A 22,187-nucleotide genomic window follows, 5' to 3' on the forward strand; every position below is an offset into this window, starting at 1 on the left:
AGTCCTCAGTAAGACCCTGAATAAAACTTAAACTCATAGCTCTTATGTTGTGCATTTTCTTTCAGTCAACATCACCTTCTATTTCCTGTTCAATTTACTGAAATCTGGCTTCTGCCCACCAAGGAAACTGCTCTCCAGGGTCATCAGTGACTTCCAGATCACTAAATCCAATGGAGAGTTTTTAGACCTTATTTTCCTTGACTTCTCAGTAGCATCTGGCACTCCTAAAGCCCTCTCCTCCCCCTCTAATGTTCCCTTTCTCATCCCACCCCCACTTTTTCAAGCCTGAAAGTGACTCTCTCTCATCCCCTGTATCACTGACTTTCCAAATCTCATTAATCCTACCTCCTAAATATCTTTAGGAACTATACACTTTGCTAACTGCTATTGCTACTCCTCCAGGCCACCATCATTTCTCATCAGAACCTTTGTAAACATCTTCAACCTAGTCTCCCTAAATTTATCCCTGTCCAGCCTCCAATTCATCTTCCATACCCCACTCCAGGCAGCTCAAACTCCTTCTGGTTTCTCAAATAAAGCAAATTTTTACCCATATACTATTCCATTCATAGAATACTCTTTCCGCTTTGACCACAGACCTCATGACTCCAGTTCTTGATCTGACTTCCTTTATTCTCTATACCATATGAGAGCTCTCCTAGAACACTCCATACCCACCCAATCTACCAAATACTCAATGACCTGTCTTCCCCTGTAAGCTTCATGAGGGCAGAGAGCATGTCTCTTTGGGCCCATGTGTGTCTTGTGGAACAATGTATGCCCCATAACTTAGACAGGTATCTGACGCATAGCAGGTATTTAACTCTGTTGAATAAATGGATGGATTTAGGAATAAAACTTCAATGACATAAAATGCATATTCTCAACCATGAAGGTGTCTATGATCTATAGTTGAAATGAAAAATGCTATATTCAGGTCATAAAGGAGCCTACCACAAGACTTACACTTTTAATAACAACAGCTTACTTGTGTCATTCCAGTACGCTAAGCCCTAGGCTGAGCCTTTCCATGCATTATTTGTCTTTGGTTCTTATGATGTTGTGAAGGATGTATGAAAATCTTAATTTCTAGGTGAGCAAACTAAATCCGAAAAAGTTCAATAACATGTCCAAGGTCACAAATTACAAATGAATGAAACTGATTCAAACTGAGGTCTTCCTGAGTCCAAGTCCTGTGTTCTTAAATACTACCAGCTCTCTGGATCTGAGCAAGGAAGAAGCCAGGGACCACATTTTCTCCTGCTAAACAAAAGTCAGAAAGTTGTGACATGACATTTCTGAGAAGCCTAGTTAGCACACAAATAAAACAACCGGAGATAAGAATCTGAATATTTCAGAGGGCAAAAGAGAATCTTGAAACAATTAAAAATGTTTTCAATTCACCCAAGCTTAATATTAGAAAATCTAATGATGTGATTGATTACATAAACAAATTAAAGAGGAAAAACCATATTCATCTCAACATACACAAAAAATTCTACAACCATTCATGATTTCGAAAGAAAAATAAAATGGTTTCACAAACTGGAATAAGAGGAAATGTGAAACATCTGCACTGAATAGTGAAATATTAGAAGTATTCTCTTTAAAATAAGAACAATTCAAAGATTTTTATCTCTACCTCTATTCTATACCTCGTAAATACTTCTATATACTTCAATACTTCTATACTCTTCAATTCCACTGGCTAAGACGCAGAGGAAAAGACATACGACAAAACTGGCAGTGCAGATAAGTGGCAAAGACAGGGACGATTCAATAAATGATGCCAGGGAAAGAGTTTATCATTATGGAAAAAAATGAAGCTAGATAACAATATCACTTCATGAACTAAGTTACTTCTAAATGAATTAAATACTTAAAGACAAAACTTTAATATTCTTAGAAAATATAAGAGAAATTAAAGTTTCCAATAATATTACTGTAATGTAACCTCTTGGCTATTTGTAGGCTTTTCTCTTAGACCAATTGCTCTCAAATATCAGTGCGCCTCTGAATCACCTGTAGGGCCTATGAAAGCACATACTACTGGGCTCGCCCCCGCCCCCAACCAACCCAGACTTTCTGATCCAGGAGGTCTGGAGTAGAACCTGAGAATCTTGTTTGTTTTGACCTCAGGGTAGGGAAGGATTTCATACACAAGGCATCAAAACAAAAAATAATAACCTTAAAGGAAAAGATGATTAATTCATTTCATTAAAATTGAGAATTCCTGGGCTTCCCTGGTGGCGCAGTGGTTGAGAGTCCGCCTGCCGATGCAGGGGACACGGGTTCGTGCCCCGGTCCGGGTGGATCCCGCATGCCGCGGAGCGGCTGGGCCTGTGAGCCATGGCCACTGAGCCTGTGCGTCCGGAGCCTGTGCTCCGCAACGGGAGAGGCCACAACAGTGAGAGGCCCGCGCAAAAAAAAAAAAAAGAAAAAAAAAGAAAAAAATTGAGAATTCCTATTTGTCAAAAAGTACTAACAAAAGAGAAAATACAAGTTTCAAAAGCTTGAAGATATATGCAATACATATAAATGAAAAGGAATTTGACACAGAACACCTATAAATCTTTAAGAAAAAGGAAAACAAACTCATTTTTGAAATGGACAAAAGACATGAACAGGTATTTTTTTAGAGGTGAACCATAAGCAATCAGTGAAATAAACAATAAAACCACAAGAAGATACCCTTTTATACCCACTAGTTCGGCAATATTTTAAGTTTGCAGAGGATGCATGCTGGCAAGGATGTGCCATATGGGAACTCTTATTTGCTGCTGGCAGGAACACACTTGGGTCATCCACTTTGGCAAACAAGTTGATGTTACTCTTTTAGACTGAGTATATAACTGCAGTCCTAAGTATACCGCCAGAGAAACCTTTGCATATGAGGACCAAGAGATGTGTATATGAATGTTCAGTGCAGCATTGTTTGTAACAGAAAACAATTGAAAATTGCCCAAATGTCTAATAGCAGGAGAATAGATAAGTAAATGTATGGCTTATTTATACAGTGGAATACAAAAGTAAAAATGAAGGGCTTCCCTGGTGGCACAGTGGTTAAGAATCCGCCTGCCAATGCAGGGGACATGGGTTCAAGTCCTGGACCAGGAAGATCCCACATGCCACAGAGCAACTAAGCCCGTGTGCCACCACTACTGATCCCAGGTGCCGCAACTACTGAAGCCTGTGCACCTAGAGCCCATGCTCCACAACAAGAGAAGCCACCGCAATGAGAAGCCTGTGCACCACAACAAAGAGTAACCCCTACTCGCCGTGCACAGCAACGAAGAACCAGAGCAAACAAAAATAAATTAATTTAAAAAAAAATTCTTTGAGGAAAAAAAACAAGTAAAAATGAATAAACTACACCTAGAGGAATCAATATAGTTGAATCAGTAGAAAGAAAAAAAAAGTTGTAATTGAATACATTTGATACTGCTTTTTAAAAAGTAAAAAATAAAAACTAAACATATTGTTTGGGAATTTACAGTATGTGGTAAAATTATAAAGGAAAACAGGAATGAGAAAAAAACTGCTGGAGAATGATTACCTCCAGGAGTTGGGATAGGTAGAAAGATGTGGGATCAAGTTGGGGGTGAGGAGGTGTTCTATGTTTTCTAAATTAAGTTGGACGGTGGAATCATGAGTTAACTTTATTATGATTCATAACTTCTACATACACACAATGGTTTGTTATTTTTTTAGAAATCTCCCAGAGGCTAGATCTCACAAGTAGAAAAAATACCTACAACTTAAAATGCTTTGCAATTCATAGACAAACACGAGGAAGGGTGAAGACTTTTCAGCTTGTATTGGTTGTATTGCTTTGTTGCTAGCCCCCTTTCTTTCCTCCTTTTTTAAAAAATATTTATTTATCTATTTATTTTTGGCTGTGTTGGGTCTTTGTTGCTGCGCACGGTCTTTCTCTAGTTGTGGTGAGCAGGGGCTACTCTTCGTTGTGGTGAGTGAGCTTCTCATTGCGGTGGCTTCTCTTGTTGCAGAGCACAGGCTCTAGACGTTGCGGGCCTCAGTAATTGTGGCACGTGGGCTCAGTAGTGTAGGCTCTAGAGCGCAGGCTCAGTAGTTGTGGTGCACAGGCTTAGTTGTTCCCCAGCATGTGCGATCTTCCTGGACTAGGGATGGAACCCGTGTCCCCTGCATTGGCAGGCAGATTCTTAACACCTGCGCCACCAGGGAAGTCCCTGATTTCACTCTTGATCAGTAGACATAGTTACGTTCTTTTTAACAGCTGTATAATATTCAACATGGATTTACCACAAATTATTTAGCCATTCCCTTGTTGATGGACATTTAGGTTGCTTCCCATTTCCTGCAAACATTGCCGCACTAAAAGTCCTTCTTAGAGTTCCTTTTGTGACAGTATTTTATTTCCACTCTCCCCAAATGTGGGATCACTATGTTAAAGTATATATATATACTTTAAATTTTTACTGGAGTATGGTTGATTTACAATGTTGTGTAAGAGTAAGTATATTTTTTTTAAAAAATAATAGATATTAACAAACTACTTCCCTAATTCAGTGGCAATTCACTTTCCCACCAGCAGGGCAGAAGTTCATCCTTACCTCACATCTATGATAGCAATGGATAGCACTATTGTTGTTCTGTCAGTCTCATGGGAGAAAATGTTACTTTATTGTTGTTTTCACTTACATTTCCCTAACTTCTTAGTGAGGTTGGACGTTTTATCATATGCTCATTGGTGATTTAATTCTTCTTTGAACTGCCTGTTCAACTCTTTTGTTCATTGCTCTATTAGGTTGACTTTTTATTATTAATTTTTAGGAGTTGTTTTGTATATTAAACACATTAACCCTTAACACATGACATGATTATTCCCCATATCTCCTTGTGCAGTTCCTGCTGACTTGAATATCTTTTGTCACATATACAGTCAGCCCTCCATAGCCACGGGCTCAGCATACATAAATTCCACCAACCACAGATCAAAAATATTCCAAAAAGGGGCTTCCCTGGTGGCGCAGTGGTTGAGAGTCCGCCTGCCGATGCAGGGGACACGGGTTCGTGCCCCTGTCCGGGAGGATCCCACATGCCGCGGAGCGGCTGGGCCCGTGAGCCATGGCCGCTGAGCCTGTGCGTCCGGAGCCTGTGCTCCGCAATGGGAGAGGCCACAACGGTGAGAGGCCCACGTACCGCAAAAAAAAAAAAAAAAAAAAAAAAAAAATCCAAAAAAAAAATTCCGGAAAGTTCCAAAAAGCAAAATTTGAATTGGCCGCAGACCAGCAACTATTTATATAGGATTTACATTATATTTACAGAGCATTTACATTGTATTAGGTATTGTAAGTAATCTAGAGATGATTTAAAGTATATGGGAGGATGTGTGCAGGTTACATGCAAATACTACACCATTTTATACAAGAAACTTGAGCATCCTTGGATTTTGGTGTCCGAGGGGGTCCTGGAAACAATCCCCCAAAGATACTGAGAAATGACTATAATTAAAAAAAATTTTATGTAGTCATAAATGTCTTTCTTTTCCTTTATGGTTTTTAGATTTCTTGTCAACCTTATGGCCTACCCTACCTCAATATTATACAGATTATATGCTTCTTAATTTTCTTTTTCTCTTTTCACTGATTTTGGATTTTTTATACTCATACCTTTAATCTACTGTATCTGGAATTTTTTTTTCTTTTGTGTGATGTACAGAGTCTTTTTGTTTGTTTGGTTTTTTCCAAATGGATAGCCAATTATGAAGGTAACATTGATTAAATAAGCATTCTTTCCCTGGTAAATTGAAATACCATAGTGTCATAGAAAATGTTCTTATACACACTTGGGCTGTTTCTGTCCTCTTTGTTCTTGCCATGGATATATTTTGTTTATTCCTGTGTGAGTACCTTGTTTTGAATAAAGCAGGTCTCCCTTCTCTTCTTCAAAATTTTCTTGGTTATCCTTGGATACTTGTTCTTCTGCATAAAGTTTAAAACTCCCATTGGGTTTAAAATTAGAATTATATTAACTATAAATATTAGTTGAAGAGGGAAGGATATTTCTATATTAATTTTTCTCTTTCAGTAACATGGTATCCTTCTATTCATACCATGTTTTCTGTTTTTCAATAAGTTTTTATAGTATTCTACTATAAGATTTACAGGATTCTACTTCTTATTCTAAATGGTTATTTCTAGTATGGGCAAAAGTTATTGGATTCTGCATGGCTATCTTATATCCAGATACCTTTCCAAATTCTCTCATTATTTTAGCTATCTCTTGTGTTTCTAAACATGTATTATATGATCTGCAAACAGGAAAAAAGTCACAAATTTTCTATTATTTATACAGAGTTTTTTTCATTATCTTATGCATTAGCTAAAACCTCTAAAACAAAGTTGAATGACAAAGGTACCAAGCATCAATGTCTTATTTATTTAATGGAAGTATCTTCAGTATTTCACAGTTTAAGCTGATGTTTGCTGTTTGATATTGGTAAAGGTGTTTATCATCAGAGCTGCCACCTTAGATGTGAAGTATGGAGTGCACAATGGGGCAACATCTAAGAGGAGTTTGTTTTCTCCCAGTGTACTGGATCAGTTTAAAGTATCTGTTCCTTGTAGGTCAAAGGTATAAAACAATCTGGACCTGATGTCTTTTTTAGTGATAGATTTCAAATGATCTTACCAGTTGCTTATAATGTTATTGGTCTGTTTAGGTTTTCTAGTTCCTCTTGGGTCAAATTTGGTAGTTTATATTTGGCAAGAAAACAATCCTTTTTTCTTTAAGATTTTTAAGAATATTACCATATATTAATAATTTAATAAATTTAATAAACTGTCCTAATTTTAAAATATTATTTATATCTATGACTATATTTCTTTCTTATTCTTAATGTTGTATATTGTGCTTTTTTAAATCAGATTTGCAGTGGTTTATCTATTTTATTCTACTTGTTTTAAAGAACCAGCTTTTCATTTTATTTGTAATTTCTTCTATTTTTAATTTATGGTTGTGATAGGCTAAATCATGCCGCCTCCCAAAGATGTCCACAACTTAATCCCTGCAAGCTATGAATACGTTATGTTACATGGCAAAAGATGCCTCGCTGATGTAATTAAGGTTATGGATTTTCTGATTGGGAGAAAACCCTGGATTATCTGGGCAGCCCAATCTAATTACATGAACCCTTTCAAAAACAGAGAACTTTGGCTGGAGGAAGAAGAGATGAAGAGGAGAAAGAAGGAGAAGTCAGAGAGATTCCAAGCCAGTGAGACAGAGGGGGCCATGTGCAACGAACAGAGAGAGGAGCTAAGGACAACCCTCAGCCCACAGTCAGCGAGAGTATGGGGACCTCAGTCTTACAACCGCAAGGAACTAGATTTTGCCAACAACCTAAATTAGCTTGGGAGGTGATTCTACCCCAGAGTCTTTCCATAAGAGCCCAGGCCAGCTAACACCTTGATTTTGACCTTGTGAGACCCTGAGCAGAGAAACCAGCCAAGCCAATCTGGACTTCTGATGTAGAGAAACTGTGAGGTAATATATTTGGGTTGTTTTAAGCCACTACGTTTGTGGTAAATTGTTATGGCAACAATAGAAAACTAATACAACTGTTCACGGATTTTTTTTTTTTTTTGGTGTTTACTTTTCCTTGTATATTTTGCTGTTCTCTTTTAGTTTCTTTTTTTTTCTCCTGGTTTTATCGAGATATAATTGAACTTCAGTTTCTTAAGTGAATACTCCATTTACATATTTTAAGTTTTTCTTTCAATAAATAAAGGCATTTAAGCCTATATTCCTCTGAGAACCATTTTATCTAAGACCCATATATTTTCCAATAAATATTCTCTTTTTTGCTAATTCCTAGATATTTCTTAATCTTATATATTAAGATATAGAGCACAGTATAAATTGGTTTTTAGAAATTCCAGATTAAAAGGTATATCTAGTATAGGAAACTTTTTTTTTTAGCTTTAAAAGCTTTTATTGTTATACAGAAATGCATGTGTATTTAGAAGACACAAAAAGTGAAAAGAAAAATAATCAACTGGAATCCAGCCACCTAGAGATCATTTCTGTTAACATTCTGATGCATATCTTTCCAGATGTTCAGAGAATGCCTTGGCATATAACTAACGCACTAAAGGCATTTTATCTAATCCATTTTAACTACTGTACTCAGAACCATAAACCCTCTCACAGGCAAGCTACATGAAGTTTTGGGTAGTTTCCATTCTGTTCCTCAGAAATACGGCCGTCCACTGAGGATGATCAAACACGGGCTGAGTGATGGTGGGCATGTTGTGGAAACAGCAGGACCATGTGGGGAGAGCTCAGGATTGGAAAGACCAGCGCCTGAGTCCCAGCTCTGCCTCCTGCTGTGTAACCTGTGCGTCCTCAGCATCTGTAAAGACTATCTCACTTGAAGGACTACGTGAGGTAAGCAGAATGCCTCACACTGCGCTCTGGCTCTAATATCCTGCATTCTGGTGTGGCACAAAGGAGGTGAGGCAAAGGGAGGGGAAAAAACCGCTGAAAGCAGAACAGAAAGCTAGGAAAGTCCTGAAGAGATGCTAGTAGACCAAGGGGGTCCCCAAAGCAACTGGCAGCATCTCAATGGCCCCTGCTCTTGCCATCCTACTCTCTGAAGGGAGAGGGTCCACCAGCTGGCAGCAGAGGAGGACGCTGTCTCCCAGATGAGAACACTGAGGGAAAATCAACTTTGAGGGCAGGAGATCTGGGCTAGGCTCAGCCACCCAATTTGAGATATTCTCCTTGTTCCTTCTTGATCAGTAAGATCATGTTTGATACAGGGTTCTCCCTATGCTCCCCTTCTGTCTGGCACCTTTCAATCCGCCAATCCCTACCTCCAGGCATGCTAATGCAAACTTAAATTATTAATAGTGTCCATATAGATATCAACTTTTACTTACTTAAAATTCAAAAAGGCTTAAGGCTTTAAAAACCTTACTTTAAGAAGCAGAAAAATGACAAATACATGTCTGCTAAGAGATCCTTTTTTAAAGAGGTCATACATTCATATATTCTAAAATATGCCTTGAGGTTTTATGAACTCACTCCAGTTTCTTCTCCTATATCCACAGAAAAGTAAGTTCACAATGATGTCCCAATCAGGAGTTGGATATATGTACTAAGCAAGGGAAGTGAATTGACATAGTTTGTCAAAAAAATTGACAAAGATTTTTCAACAAAATGGTTAACACCAAAAACATTAAAAATTAACCTTTACTTTTGTGATCTAGAACAGCCAAATTCCTATCTCACTCCATTAACTTACATTTAAATATAGTGCTCTTAAGTGTATGTGTTTTTTGGGGACTTCCCTGGTGGTCCAGTGGTTAAGACTCGTGCTCCCAATGCAGGGGGCCTGGGTTCGATCCCTGGTCAGGGAACTAGATCCCCCATGCCACAACTAAGAGACCCCATGCGGCAACAAAGACCTGGTACAGCCAAATAAATAAATACTTAAAAAAGAGTATGTGTTTTTAGTAAATGAAGACATTTAATAAATGAAATGAAAATAAAATAATCACTGAGCCTTCAAAATCTAACAAAGACGTAAAAATTCACCTCTTTACTCTTAAAGTTAAACCTAGAAAATAGAAGTGACAGAGAACGTGAGAAAGAAATCTATAGCTCTTGCCTATGCTAGTTGATCCAGCACATGGAATTTAAAGTCCAAACAATGGCAGCCTAGATATTATGAGATGGCAATTTCTCTACATACATATGTCCATATTTAAACCCTTACATTCAAGCTCATAACTGAATTCTGCAGTTCTGGTGCCCCCTCAGGGGGAAATACTTATAATGGAAACAAATGGAACAGTGACTAGTGGGAATGAGATGATTTCTAAGAAACTATGAATGAATGGAAAACATCGAAAGTATCTGAATTGTTTTACTTTTTATATCTTGTTCAGAAATACACTGAGAGGGCTTCCCTGGTGGCGCAGTGGTTGAGAGTCTGCCTGCCAATGCAGGGGACATGGGTTCGAGCCCTGGTCTGGGAAGATCCCACATGCCGCGGAGCAACTAGGCCCGTGAGCCACAATTACTGAGCCTGCGCGTCTGGAGCCTGTGCTCCGCAACAAAAGAGGCCGCGATAGTGAGAGGCCCGTGCACCGCGATGAAGAGTGGCCCCCCCTTGCCGCAACTAGAGAAAGCCCTCGCACAGAAACAAAGACCCAACACAGCCAAAAATTAATTAATAATTAATTAATTACTTTTAAAAAAAATTAAAAAGCAACACTGAGATACTGACCTGTAAGATGTAGAGAATGACAGCTGTCAGTCCAACCCAGCTGTGCAGACTATACATATTGGGGATGTTCCTGGCATTGTGGAAATCAAAAACAGCCACCAGAGAAATAATTGCAAGAATGGCAGCAACAGTGTTTAACCCTGCATGGATGGATTTCATCAGGAGCTTGCTGCATTTCCAGGTCCATGGCAGTCTGTATACGATGATGGCTAAAAAGAGACAAAAGTGGACAGAATGTAGTGGTGCTGTTTTTTTAATCAACACAAGATGAACAGTTCGACACAGTGAACACTCCCTTTTGTGAAACCCTTTTCTCATGGCTTCTGCTTCCCCCCTCTTCCCTGCCTCTCAGTGGTTCCTTCTTGGGCTCTTTGCTGGCATCTTCTTTACTCCCAACTTATGAACGAAGCTTGCTGCCTCTCAGGCTCAGTCCTAGGATTTTTTTCCTCTCTCTGCTCCCTCTCTGCGTGATCTCATTCACTTTTTCATTAAAATGCTACCTACATGGTAGGGACTCCAAAATTCTCATCTCCAGCCCAGAACTGTCTTCTGAACTCCACACCCACATAATCCAATGGCTTCTTGACATCTCCACATAGATGCCTCTCAAATATTTTAAACTCAACATGTCCAAAATGAAATTCTTAATCTTATGATCTGGTTTCTTCATATAAGTGTCTTAATTTGACAAGAAAAAGACAGACTAAACAATAGAAAAATATGTGCAAAGATTTAAATAGACAAAGTATATCCAAGAGTATATCTAAGTATTTCACAAAAAAGTATATCCAAGTGACTAATAAACATAATAAAGATATCAACTTCATTGGTCAACAGAGAAATGAGAATTTCATTTAGCCATTCACATATCTGAATGGCTAAATGGAAAATACTGAGTATTGGAGAGGTTGTGAAACAATCAGAACGCTCATGTTCTGCTGATAAGAGTTTAAATGAGAACAAACACTTTGGAAAACTAGCAGCAGCTACTTAAGCAAAATATATGCATACCTTATGATCTAGTAATTCTACTCCTGAGTATATGCCCCAAAGAAGTTTGTACGTAAGTTCACCAAAAGACAAGTATGAGAATATTATTACAGCACTATTCATTGTAGCCAAAACCTGGGAACTTCCCAATGTCCATCATTAAGAGATTGAATAAATAAACTGTGATATATTCACACCATGGAATAATATACAGCAAAGAGGATGAATGAACTAAAACTAGAACTTCACCCAATGATATGGACCAACCTATAATGTCAATGCCAAGAAACCAGACATAAACAAGTATATACTGTATGATTCAATTGATATGAAGTATAACAACAGGCAACACTCATCTCTGCAATAAGAAAAGTCAAGATATTGGTTGCCCTTGTGAGGAAGGGGTATAGCAACTGGAAAGGAATGTACTAGGGATTTCTGGGCTCCTGCTAATAATCTGATTTTCAAACTAGGTGTTGGTTACATAAGTAATCACCGAGGGAAGATTCATTAAGCTATATATTTATATGTATACTTTTCTGCATGTAGATTAAACTTTAACAAAAAGATACTTAAAAAGCTTTTTTTTTAGTGTCCTGGCTTAAGCAATAGGTTATATACCCACCTCACCCAGCATGCAATTAATTTTTGTTCTGAAGACAATATCCTGCCCCAACCCACCCTCATTCCACTCCTTCAGTCCATGTCAGGAAAAATTTAGATATCTGGAAATATATGGCGGATTGAAAATGTTCAAAGAATACTTCCTTGGAAAATGGATTCTATTATATCAGCAGTGAATCATGTATATTTCTTAATTCCAGAAAAGAAGAAGCAGACACTGCTGCTGCCTTTTCCCTTCAAAGACATTTATAATTTGAATATATGAAACTTAATTGGATCATAAAAATGTAAGATTATCTTGTCCATTTTCAGGCAGAAACACAAAAAACCTACAAAGATAGACGCGAATTCAGCCTCTTTAGAGCTTTCAGCACAAGATGTCAATCTTCCTATTATTTGGTTCCATTCCAACACTTGACAGGCCTCACCATTAGGACAGTATTCCTTTTATGTAATACAAATTCTGAAGGACAACCACGTACTAATTTTAGTGCATATATGTCTATCTTATAAATGATTGATTATATTTCCTTAAGGATATGGTAACTTTGTAGACAATCATTTATATATTCAACAAATTTTTTCAAACCATTTAACACAACACCTTAAAAGGTACACTTTGTTTTTTTGGCCATGCCGCACAGCTTGCGGGATCCTAGTTCCTTGACCAGGGATCGAACCCTGGGTCCTGACAGTGAAAGTGCCTGAGTCCCAACCACTGGACCACCAGGGAAATCCCAAAAGGTACACTTTTAAAAGCTAGTTCAGGGAATTCCCTGGCGGTCCAGTGGTTAGGACTCAGCAGGTCCACTGCCATGGCCTGGGTTCAATCACTGGTCCGGGAACTGAGATCCTGTAAGCCCTGCCGCATGGCCAAAATAATTAATTAATTAAAAATAAAAGCCAGTTCAAGGCCCCTTCTCATCCCTACTTCATCCTCTTTGAAGGCAAAAATGTGTCTTGCTGTTTCTCCTTGTATCCCCAGAGCCTAGGACAGCCCTGGGCTCAAAATATGTATGCAGCTCCGTTAGTATTTTTTTTTAACTTATTTTGAGATACTGTAGATTTACATACAGTTGTAACAAATAATACAGAGAGATCCCATATACTCTTCACACAGTTTCCCTCAGTGGTAACATCTTACATAACTACAGTATAGTATTACATCCAGGAAATTGACGTCTATATAATCCACTAACCTTTTTCGAATTTCAGTAGTTTTATTTGTGTGTGTATGACCCTTAAGTTTTTTGTTTTTTGGTTTTTGTTTTTGCGGTACGCGGGCCTCTCACTGCTGCGGCCTCTCCCGTTGCGGAGCACCGGCTTGGGACGCGCAGGCCCAGCAGCCATGGCTCATGGGCCCAGCCGCTCCGCGGCACGTGGGACCCTCCCGGACCGGGGCACGAACCTGTGTCCCCCGCATCGGCAGGCAGACTCTCAACCACTGCGCCACCAGGGAAGCCCTAGTGTTATTTAAATAAATAAATGTAAAGCACTTTCTGCAGACTGATCAAAGTCCAGAAATCAAATTGATGTCAACTCTAACACTATGGTTTCCTCTCCTCATGCTTTTCCTCCTCTGATGACTCAGCGGCACATCCTATATGATCTAAGGGGTTTTTTGGTTTTGGTTTGTTTTTTGCATTTTAAATTATTTTTATACTTAAAATTATATCATGAACATTTCACATATCATTAAATTATCCTTGAAAACATGAATTTAAGGACTGTACAATATTCTCATACATATTGGATTTTCTAGATAATAATCAATTGTATGTTGACATACAATTGACATATAGATTATTTCCAATATTTACTAACTTCAACAAAAAGTTGAAGTAAAATAAATTTTACTGTCGTAATTATATGATTCTTTCGTTTTTAAGGAAAGCAAATGCCTCTTTACCCACAGACTTAGTAACCTTTTATCTACACAATCGAGTTTTTTGCAATCAATCTGTGATCAGGCAGCAGTAAAATAAAAATCTACAAAATATTAAAACCTAATAACGTGGGGCTTCCCTGGTGGTGCGGTGGTTAAGAATCTGCCTACCAATGCTGGGGACATGCGTTTGAGCCCTGGAAGATCCCACATGCCGCAGAACAACTAAGCCCGTGCGCCACAACTACTGAGCCTGCACTCTAGAGCCCGCAAGCCACAACTACTAAGCCTGCGAGCCACAACTACTGAAGCCCGCACGCCTAAAGCCCGTGCTCCGCAACAAGAGAAGCCACCGCAATGAGAAGCCCGCATACCGCCACAAAGAGTAGCCCCTGCTCGCCACAACTAGAGAAAGCCCACGCGCAGCAACGAAGACCCAACGCAGCCAAAAATAAATAAAATAAATAAATTTATTAAAAAAACCCAAAAACCTAGTAACGCATTTCCCTTTCTCCTGGTTTAGTCTCATTTATTAAACACACACACACACACACAAACACCTGAGGCCTTGCAAGGTAGTAGGCACCATGCTAAGTGCTTTACAGGTTTACATTATAATCCTCGACTCAACTGGGTGAGGAAGGTATGTTTATTATTACCATTATGCAGAGCAGGAAGCAGAGGCACAGAGATGTGAAGTAGTTTGCTCAATATCATTTAGTGTTTTTAAATTAATATCACTGTTGTTATCATCATTGTGGTCACCATCATTATATCCTCCAGGCACCACCCCAGGGGAAGGAATCTTAGATGAGGGAACTTGAACATCCACATGCGAAAAGGAAATACTCAGGATGTTTGCTCAAATAGCAAATTATAAGCAATAACTCACAACAGCTTTTCCTCCCCAATCTGGGTCATATTATATCAAAAACTTCCAAAATCAAAACTAACCTCGGATGTTAGAAATCAAGAATAGTTATCATGACTGAGGAGAGTTACAGGGGTAACCAAGGGGATTCTGGGGTGCCTGGAATGTTGTTTCATGATGGGTACATGAGTGTGTTCATGTGATGAAAACATGTCACTTATGATTTAGGTACTTTTCTGCATGTATGTGGTTCTTCAATTAAAAGTACCTTAAAAAGGTTGCCCAAAATTCATAGACAACTATGCTCCCAATGAAGAATTTTCACTCTTCTCAATACTACGGGCACCACAGAGAAATGTGTCAAATTTTCCAAAAAACTGAAGTCTACCCTCTTTGAGTGTCAAAACTTGACTTTTAAACTTTTCACATTTACTCAAATGTTCTTCAGATTGGTTGCACACTAGCTTTCCTTCTCTAGCACTAGCATGAGTGGAACACAATTTAATCTTTTATTGACAGTTTGCAGGTTATCAACAAAACACACTGTCCTATTACTATAAGAGAAAGTCCCTAGGAACTTTCGAAGCAGGAGAGGTACTTGCCTCTGATCCAAACGGGCCCAGACAGTTAACGTTTCTCTTTTAGTCCCTGGGTCTAGTGTAGAATTTTTCTATTTCCTCTTTTAGTTTCTTGCTCAGGTTAGGGTGCCTGCCTCCAACCTCTCCCCTCCATCAGCCTGCATTATCTATTATTCCTACCTGTTTTAAGTTCTATTTAAGTTTATAAACTTTTATGATGGCAAAAATTTTAACATCTGTTAAATCTGGGCGATGAGTACATGGAGATCTGTTATATTATTTTCTGTATGGTTGAAAGAGTTCATAATAGTTTTAAAGTTAAAACAATATTTCTGTAAGCTTGCAAACCCAATAGCCAATTAGTCTCAACTGCTAACTAGGCAGCTTGTGGAAATCTCAGCGGCTCTCATAGAAGTGAGGCATGGAGTTTTCAGCACCTATCCTGGCAACAGAGAAGTTCTGTGGGGTAGCTGACTATGTTTCAAAATGCTCTCTAGATAGATGGAGGATAACTGCAAAATGCTGCATTTGCATAAGGTGTTTACATGCTTTTTAAAATGCATAAGTAACCAAAATACGGTGGACTTCAGGAGAAAGGGCAACCTTAGCAAATCAACCACATTTCTTAAACAAGTAGCTCTTCTCAACAGTAGTATAAACTGCCTTGGAGAGTGGAATTTAAACATTTCTTGCTTCTTTGGCTTGGCACTGACCTAGACACCATTCCTGAGGTTCAGTGAGAAGGAAGAAAAAGGTCTCATAAGCCCATGAAGAGGGAAAATGCTATCAAACAGCTACTTGTGACTGAAACAAGGGTTTTTCTGTTAGAGGCCCTAGTCGGCAAAACCATTTTCGCCCAGAAAATGAAGGGAAACGTGAACACATATAATGTGAAAAATACATTTTAAATCTTTCTAAAAGAAAAATTATTGGTGGTGGAACATGCTATTGTGATAAACTTAGAAAGGAAGGAAGGGAGGGAGGGAGGGAGGGAGGAAGGAAGGAAGGAAGGAAGGAAGGAAGGAAGGAAGGAAGGGGAAAAGAAATCAATACCTGTGTACAATTATTCTTTCAACAATGAAGGGAAAAATGAAGTAACTTGAATTGAATTGAATTATTTAGAAATTTTCTCAGTTCCTAGCAGCATAATCAACTCAGGAATATGTGAAATATATATTCTCCAAGATGTAATCTCTGGTTTGACACCAGCTTTCTATCCATATACCATTACAAAACTATCCACATATACAAATTTGTCTCATAGCAGGCAATGCAAATTTAGAATTTGTCAAAGTGAATGTGGGGAGAAGGGCACTTGGAGGGAGAGAAATGTCCCCAGACATAGAAAACAATTTGACTCCAGTTCTTCTGTGTTTAAATCTTGTGATTTACAAAGGTAGGAGTACGTCAGTCTTGTTCACTGTCAGATCCCAGCATTTAGCACAGAGCCTAGCACATAGTAGGAATTCAGTAAATATGTGTTGAATATACAAATCTTGATAAAGTACAGTAATTTAATATTTCCCAGAAAATGAGCAGATCCTCTTTTAAAACGCACAAATCGGGCTTCCCTGGTGGCGCAGTGGTTAAGAGTCCGCCTGCCAATGCAGGGGACACAGGTTCGTGCCCCGGTCCGGGAAGATCCCTACATGCCGCGGAGCGGCTGGGCCCATGAGCCATGGCCGCTGAGCCTGCGCGTCCGGAGCCTGTGCTCCGCAACGGGAGACGCCACAACAGTGAGAGGCCCACGTACCAAAACAAACAAACAAACAAACAAATAAAAACGCACAAATCAAAACCTCAACTGCTGACCCCAGTGTTAGTTCATATAAAACCAAACAGTTGGGCTTCCCTGGTGGCGCAGTGGTTAAGATCCCTCCTGCCAATGCAGGGGACACGGGTTCGAGCCCTGATCCGGGAAGATCCCACATGTCACAGAGCAACTAAGCACGTGTGCCACAATTACTGAGCCTGTGCTCTAGAGCCTGTGAGCCACAACTACTGAGCCTGCATGCCACAACTACTGAGCCCATGCACCACAACAACTGAAGCCCACACGCCTAGAGCCTGTGTTACTCAACAAGAGAAGCCACCACAATAGAAGCTCGCGCACTGCAACGAAGAGGAGCCCCCCACTTGCAGCAACTAGAGAAAGCCTGCGCGCAGCTACGAAGACCCAACGCAGCCAAAAATAAATAAAAATAAATTTATATTTTAAAAAATGGTCCTTTCAAATAAGTAAAAAGTATTCTGCACTCGGCCCCACCTAATAGCTTTAGGTAAGCTTTAAGTGAACCCCAAAATAAAATAAGAGTAAGTTATTGAGACTGAAGTACACTGGAATTTTAAGACACTTATAAATTCTACTTAAATATGGTGTGCCCATTACACTTTTCTTAACACTCTGAATAACGTATTACTTTGACCTCCTTGGTAGTATGTTCTGAGCACAATTATCAAGATTTACAACTTATTTCCCTGTGCACCTAAGAATTCACCTGACACAGTCCAAAGGACCTCAAGTTTAAATGTAAAAGCAGAGAATCCTCTTTAAATACACTTCTTGAAAAGATTCCTGCAGTGGCTACCAAAGAGAATCTGAGCTCTGAAACATGCCTGTGCTCTCAGACTGTCTCACAGCATGAATACCATGAAACTGAAAACCTTTGGAGAATCCAAATGAAAGAAGTGATCTGGATGATTTGGAAGATTTGTTTTAGCAACTTGGCACTAGAAGCATCTCTTTGAAGTGACTAAAACCCTCACAAAGGCACCTACTTGGTACAAAATAGTGTATGAAAAGAGAAAAATTCAATTAATTGGCTAGACGTTTACAAATACCCAGAAACACCAGCTATATTTTCTTATGCCTCATATCAATATTATGACATTAGAACTAGTATTGGCTCTGATATCATTGGTGGTCTAACCCTGGTTAGGCATTTGATCTCTAAAATTAGGAGTTGAACTTCAAGTCCTAGACAGCTCTAAATATTTAGGGCTTAGGTTTTCTAAAAGAAAACCATAACTTGCCTCTAACAAATCAAATGAGAACAACTTGTAGACAGGGCTACATCTTAACTCATTTATTTTACACTGTCTGGCATACAGTAAGTGCTTAATAAATGCACTTAATAAATACTAATTAAATAAATAGGATAATATATGAAGAAATCGAATGAATAAATGAATGAACAGACTTAGAAAAGTACAGCTGGGACTTCCCTGGTGGAGCAGTGGTTAAGAATCCGCCTGCCAATGCAGGGGACACAGGTTCAAGCCCTGGTCCGGGAAGATCCCACATGCTGCAGAGCAACGAAGCCTGTGTGCCACAACTACTGAGCCTGCGAGCCACAACTACTGAGCCCGCATGCCACAACTACTGAGCCCGCATGCCACAACTACTGAAGCCCACGCACCTAGAGCCCATGCTCCACAACAAGAGAAGCACCGCAGCGAAGAGTAGCCACTGCTCACCGCAACTAGAGAAAGCCCATGCCCAGCAACGAAGACCCAACACAGCCAAAAATAATTAATTAATTAATTAAAAGAAAAGTACAGCTGAAGTCTGCAGTCATTTCAAAGCCTGTTTTGATCTTTTAAGAAAGTTTCTATAGGAAGAAAAACAGTTATAACAAATATTTCTGGTTTATCTTTCTTAAAAGGGAAGATTGTTCTACTCTTTAAGGGAAAAGTTTAAAACCCCACCAAGTCAAGATAGAAAACTCTAGAAGTCACTGGAAGATATATACTGGATTTGGTCCACAGATGTGTTTTGTTTGATCAGCATGATTTGGGGGTTATATTTTGGTTTTGTGGCTTGTTTACTTTTAGACTGAACCAGTTTTTTAAAATCTAGATTCTCCTGGATAATGAGAAACTCTGGTCACTGTGGGCATCCCCAGATAGCCACAATCTGCTGCAGCTAAGAGGTTCCTATTTTGCCAGGAGTAGGCAATCTCCGATTCTCTACCTATACCCTGCTGCACGAGGATCTGACCTTTGGTCATATGCGCTAGTAAACAGAGAGGTTTCTCACCAATGTTACTGCGCAACACTGCTTATAATAAAATTGGCCTCTGATTGGTAAACTGTGTCCGGACTGGGAAGAACAACAAAAAGTCTGTAAAAACCTTATGAAAATACCATACTTTGGGCTTCCCAGAGAGCAGTGGTAACTGTTATATCCTGTATTGGTTTCCTAGGGCTACCATAACAAAGTACCCAAAACTGAGTGACTTAAAACAACAGAAATGTATTCTCTCACAATTCTGGAGACCAGAAGTCTAAAATCAAGGTATTGGCAAGACTGGTTCCTTCAGGAGGCTCTGAGCGAGAATCCATCCCATACCTCTCTCCTCGCTTCTGGTAGCTGCCAACAATACTTGGTATTCCTTGACTTGTAGACAGATCACTCCAATCTCTGCCTCCATCTTCACATGGCCTCCCCTCTGTGTGTCTGTGCCTCAAATCTCCTTCTCTTTTCTCTTATAAGGACACCAGTTATTGGACTTAGGGCCCTTCCTGAATCCAGGCTGATCTCATCTTGAGATCCTTAATTACATCGGCAAAGACGCTAAGGCCCTATTCACAGGTCATTGAGATTAGGACTTGAACATATCTTTTGGGAGCCACTGTTCAACTCACTATATATCTTTTTCAGGAATAAGAAAACCAGGTCCATAGAGTATTTGCAAGAGATACACAACTAAGCTTGTGTGTCACAGCTACTGAGCCTGTGCTCTAGGGCCCATGAGCCACAACTACTGAGCCCACATGCCTCAACTACTGAAGCCCACACACCTAGAGCCCGTGCTCTGCAAGAAGAGAAGCCACCGCAATGAAAATCCCATGCACCGCAATGAGGAGTGGCCCCTGCTCACCACAACTAGAGAAAGCCCGTGCGCAGCAACGAAGACCCAACGCAGCCAAAAATAAATAAATTAATTAATCTTTTTAAAAAGATGACAGAAATTGTAACACATTGAAAATAATCCAATGGGGGAGAAACTTGATGCACAAGGAAAAGGGGAGAATTGATGGAGTGAGAAGGCACAGGTGGTAGGCAATTCTAATGAGGCAGTAACATTCTAATGAGCTTGAGGCCTTTAGAGTAGAGATGCGCTTCCAATATAACATGATGCCCATTCTCCCCTGAGGCTGACTAAAGCAGTGCTTCCAAACGGGCTGTAAACAGCAGAATCACTGAGGGGAAGGGAGGGCACTTTTTCTTTGGATGCTACGATTATCACCACAAATGAGTGGCTGTAAAATTGCATTTTGTTACTAACAATTGGCGATGGTACTGAAATAATCACTCATTCATTCAACAACTATTTACTGGCCTACTTTGTGCCAGTTCCAGGTGTTATTCTAGATGCTGGGGATGCAATAGTGAGCAAAATAATCATGTCTAAAACATTTTTATTAGATGTATTACAAAGAGATCTGCATGTACTTATTTATAACAAAAAAAAATGTGCTTGTGGTTGTCTTGAATTGTGTCTTGAAATGTGCTTGGGGTTGTCTTGAATTGTGTCTTTATGCTTTTAAAAACCCCCGTTTCTTTATGAATGACAGGTTTAATTATCTATGGTGTCCCAAAGGCTGGTTTTGGAGTAGGTATTTGGAGCACTTTCTCCATTCTATTCTTTGCCAGGTTTTACCCCAAGAGCCTTTCCAAATATATTTAAGTGGTCTTCGAATTTGGTCACTTTTAGATACATTAATAGGATATCCCATTTGCCTTTTAAGAACTACCCTTAATTTCTTTTTGTTATTCTTTTAAATGTGACTTAAATGAAGTTATATTCTCTCACAAAACCAACCTGAGATCATTATACTATTGAATTTCTCTTCCTTCAGTTTATACAGTCAAAAGAGTTCTACACGTGGAAAAGTAAGGCGTCTATAATTGCTGAGGCTTCTTTTCACTAAATTTATATACTTGAATTTTCTACCTTTTACTAAAGAACACATTCCACCTTGCTGAACCTTTTAAAAGATCAACAGCCACTTTGAGAGCATTTATTTGTTTCAGTCTTTTCTGTGGCCTTTTCAAGTTTTGTTTCTCTGATTTCCTGGCAGTATACTTATTTCATGGGAAACAGTCCTTTCAGAGAAGCACAAAGGTCTTCTAAAAGTTCTCTTTGAAACTTCCTCATTCATGTTTGCTGGATTTCCTACTAGTTTAAAATTTTATTTCAGTTTTAACTATCCTGTAGTCTCTTACACTTTATTTTAGAACACATATATTTTCCAGAAGACACATAGATATTTATTTTGTAACTTCTATGTTACCCTTGCTTTCTTCAGAGCTTACTTCTTAAAGGTGTTTCAAAGGACACATATTTATTCTCACATAGTTTTAAATATCATTTACTGTTTGCATTTGTAAAGCATTTTATGCTTAGAGTAAAAACTGTACTTTGGCCTTCCCTCCTCATCGCTGAACATTTGTGTATCACAGAGCTCAATTACATCACGTTCACTATTAGAGATCTGAAATAACATAGCCTGAAAATTTGCTCCCTGAAGCAATTATATACAGTAAAAAAGCTTTTATAACATGTCTAGTCTGTAACATGTGTGTTTCCCCCAGCCTATGAAGTCAACTATTTACTCCTAGTCCTACTGGAGGCTTCCTACTGCTGGATGTGAGGACATGCAGGTGGGCCAAGACTTGCAAGAACTCATGAGTGCTATGCATGTGCCTATATGTATGAGAAAGCTTACGTGCATGTCAATTAAATGTGTCACCTACATAGAGAACAGACTTGTGGTTGCCAAGGGGGAGGGGAGGTGGGGGAGGGACGGATTGGGAGTTTGGGGTTAGCAGACGCAAACTATTATATATAGAATGGATAAACAACAAGGTCCTACTGTGAACTATATTCGATATCCTGTGATAAACCATAATGGAAAAGAATATGAAGAAGAATGTACACATGTATTCCTGAATCACTT

At 39.1% G+C, this 22,187-nt stretch overlaps 1 protein-coding gene across 6 annotated transcripts in view; it reads right to left on the bottom strand.

Moving 5' to 3' along the window:
• CYBRD1 (cytochrome b reductase 1) overlaps window positions 1-22,187 on the bottom strand; it is a 53,870-nt gene that overhangs the window by 28,560 nt on the left and 3,123 nt on the right. For 5 of the 6 annotated variants that reach the window (XR_009564605.1, XR_009564603.2, XR_009564604.2 and 2 more), the window contains exon 2: window positions 10,274-10,482. The exons of the other annotated variant lie outside the window; for it this stretch is intronic. Coding sequence is in view for 2 of the 5 variants with exons in the window: in XM_060302269.1 (XP_060158252.1) it covers window positions 10,274-10,482 (209 nt within the window). In the remaining 3 variants the exon portion in view is untranslated. The remainder of the gene's footprint in view (window positions 1-10,273; window positions 10,483-22,187) is intronic. 6 annotated transcript variants of the gene reach the window in all.

This window comes from Globicephala melas, chromosome 7 (genome assembly GCF_963455315.2).
Source record: "Globicephala melas chromosome 7, mGloMel1.2, whole genome shotgun sequence".
Lineage (NCBI taxonomy): Eukaryota > Metazoa > Chordata > Mammalia > Artiodactyla > Delphinidae > Globicephala > Globicephala melas.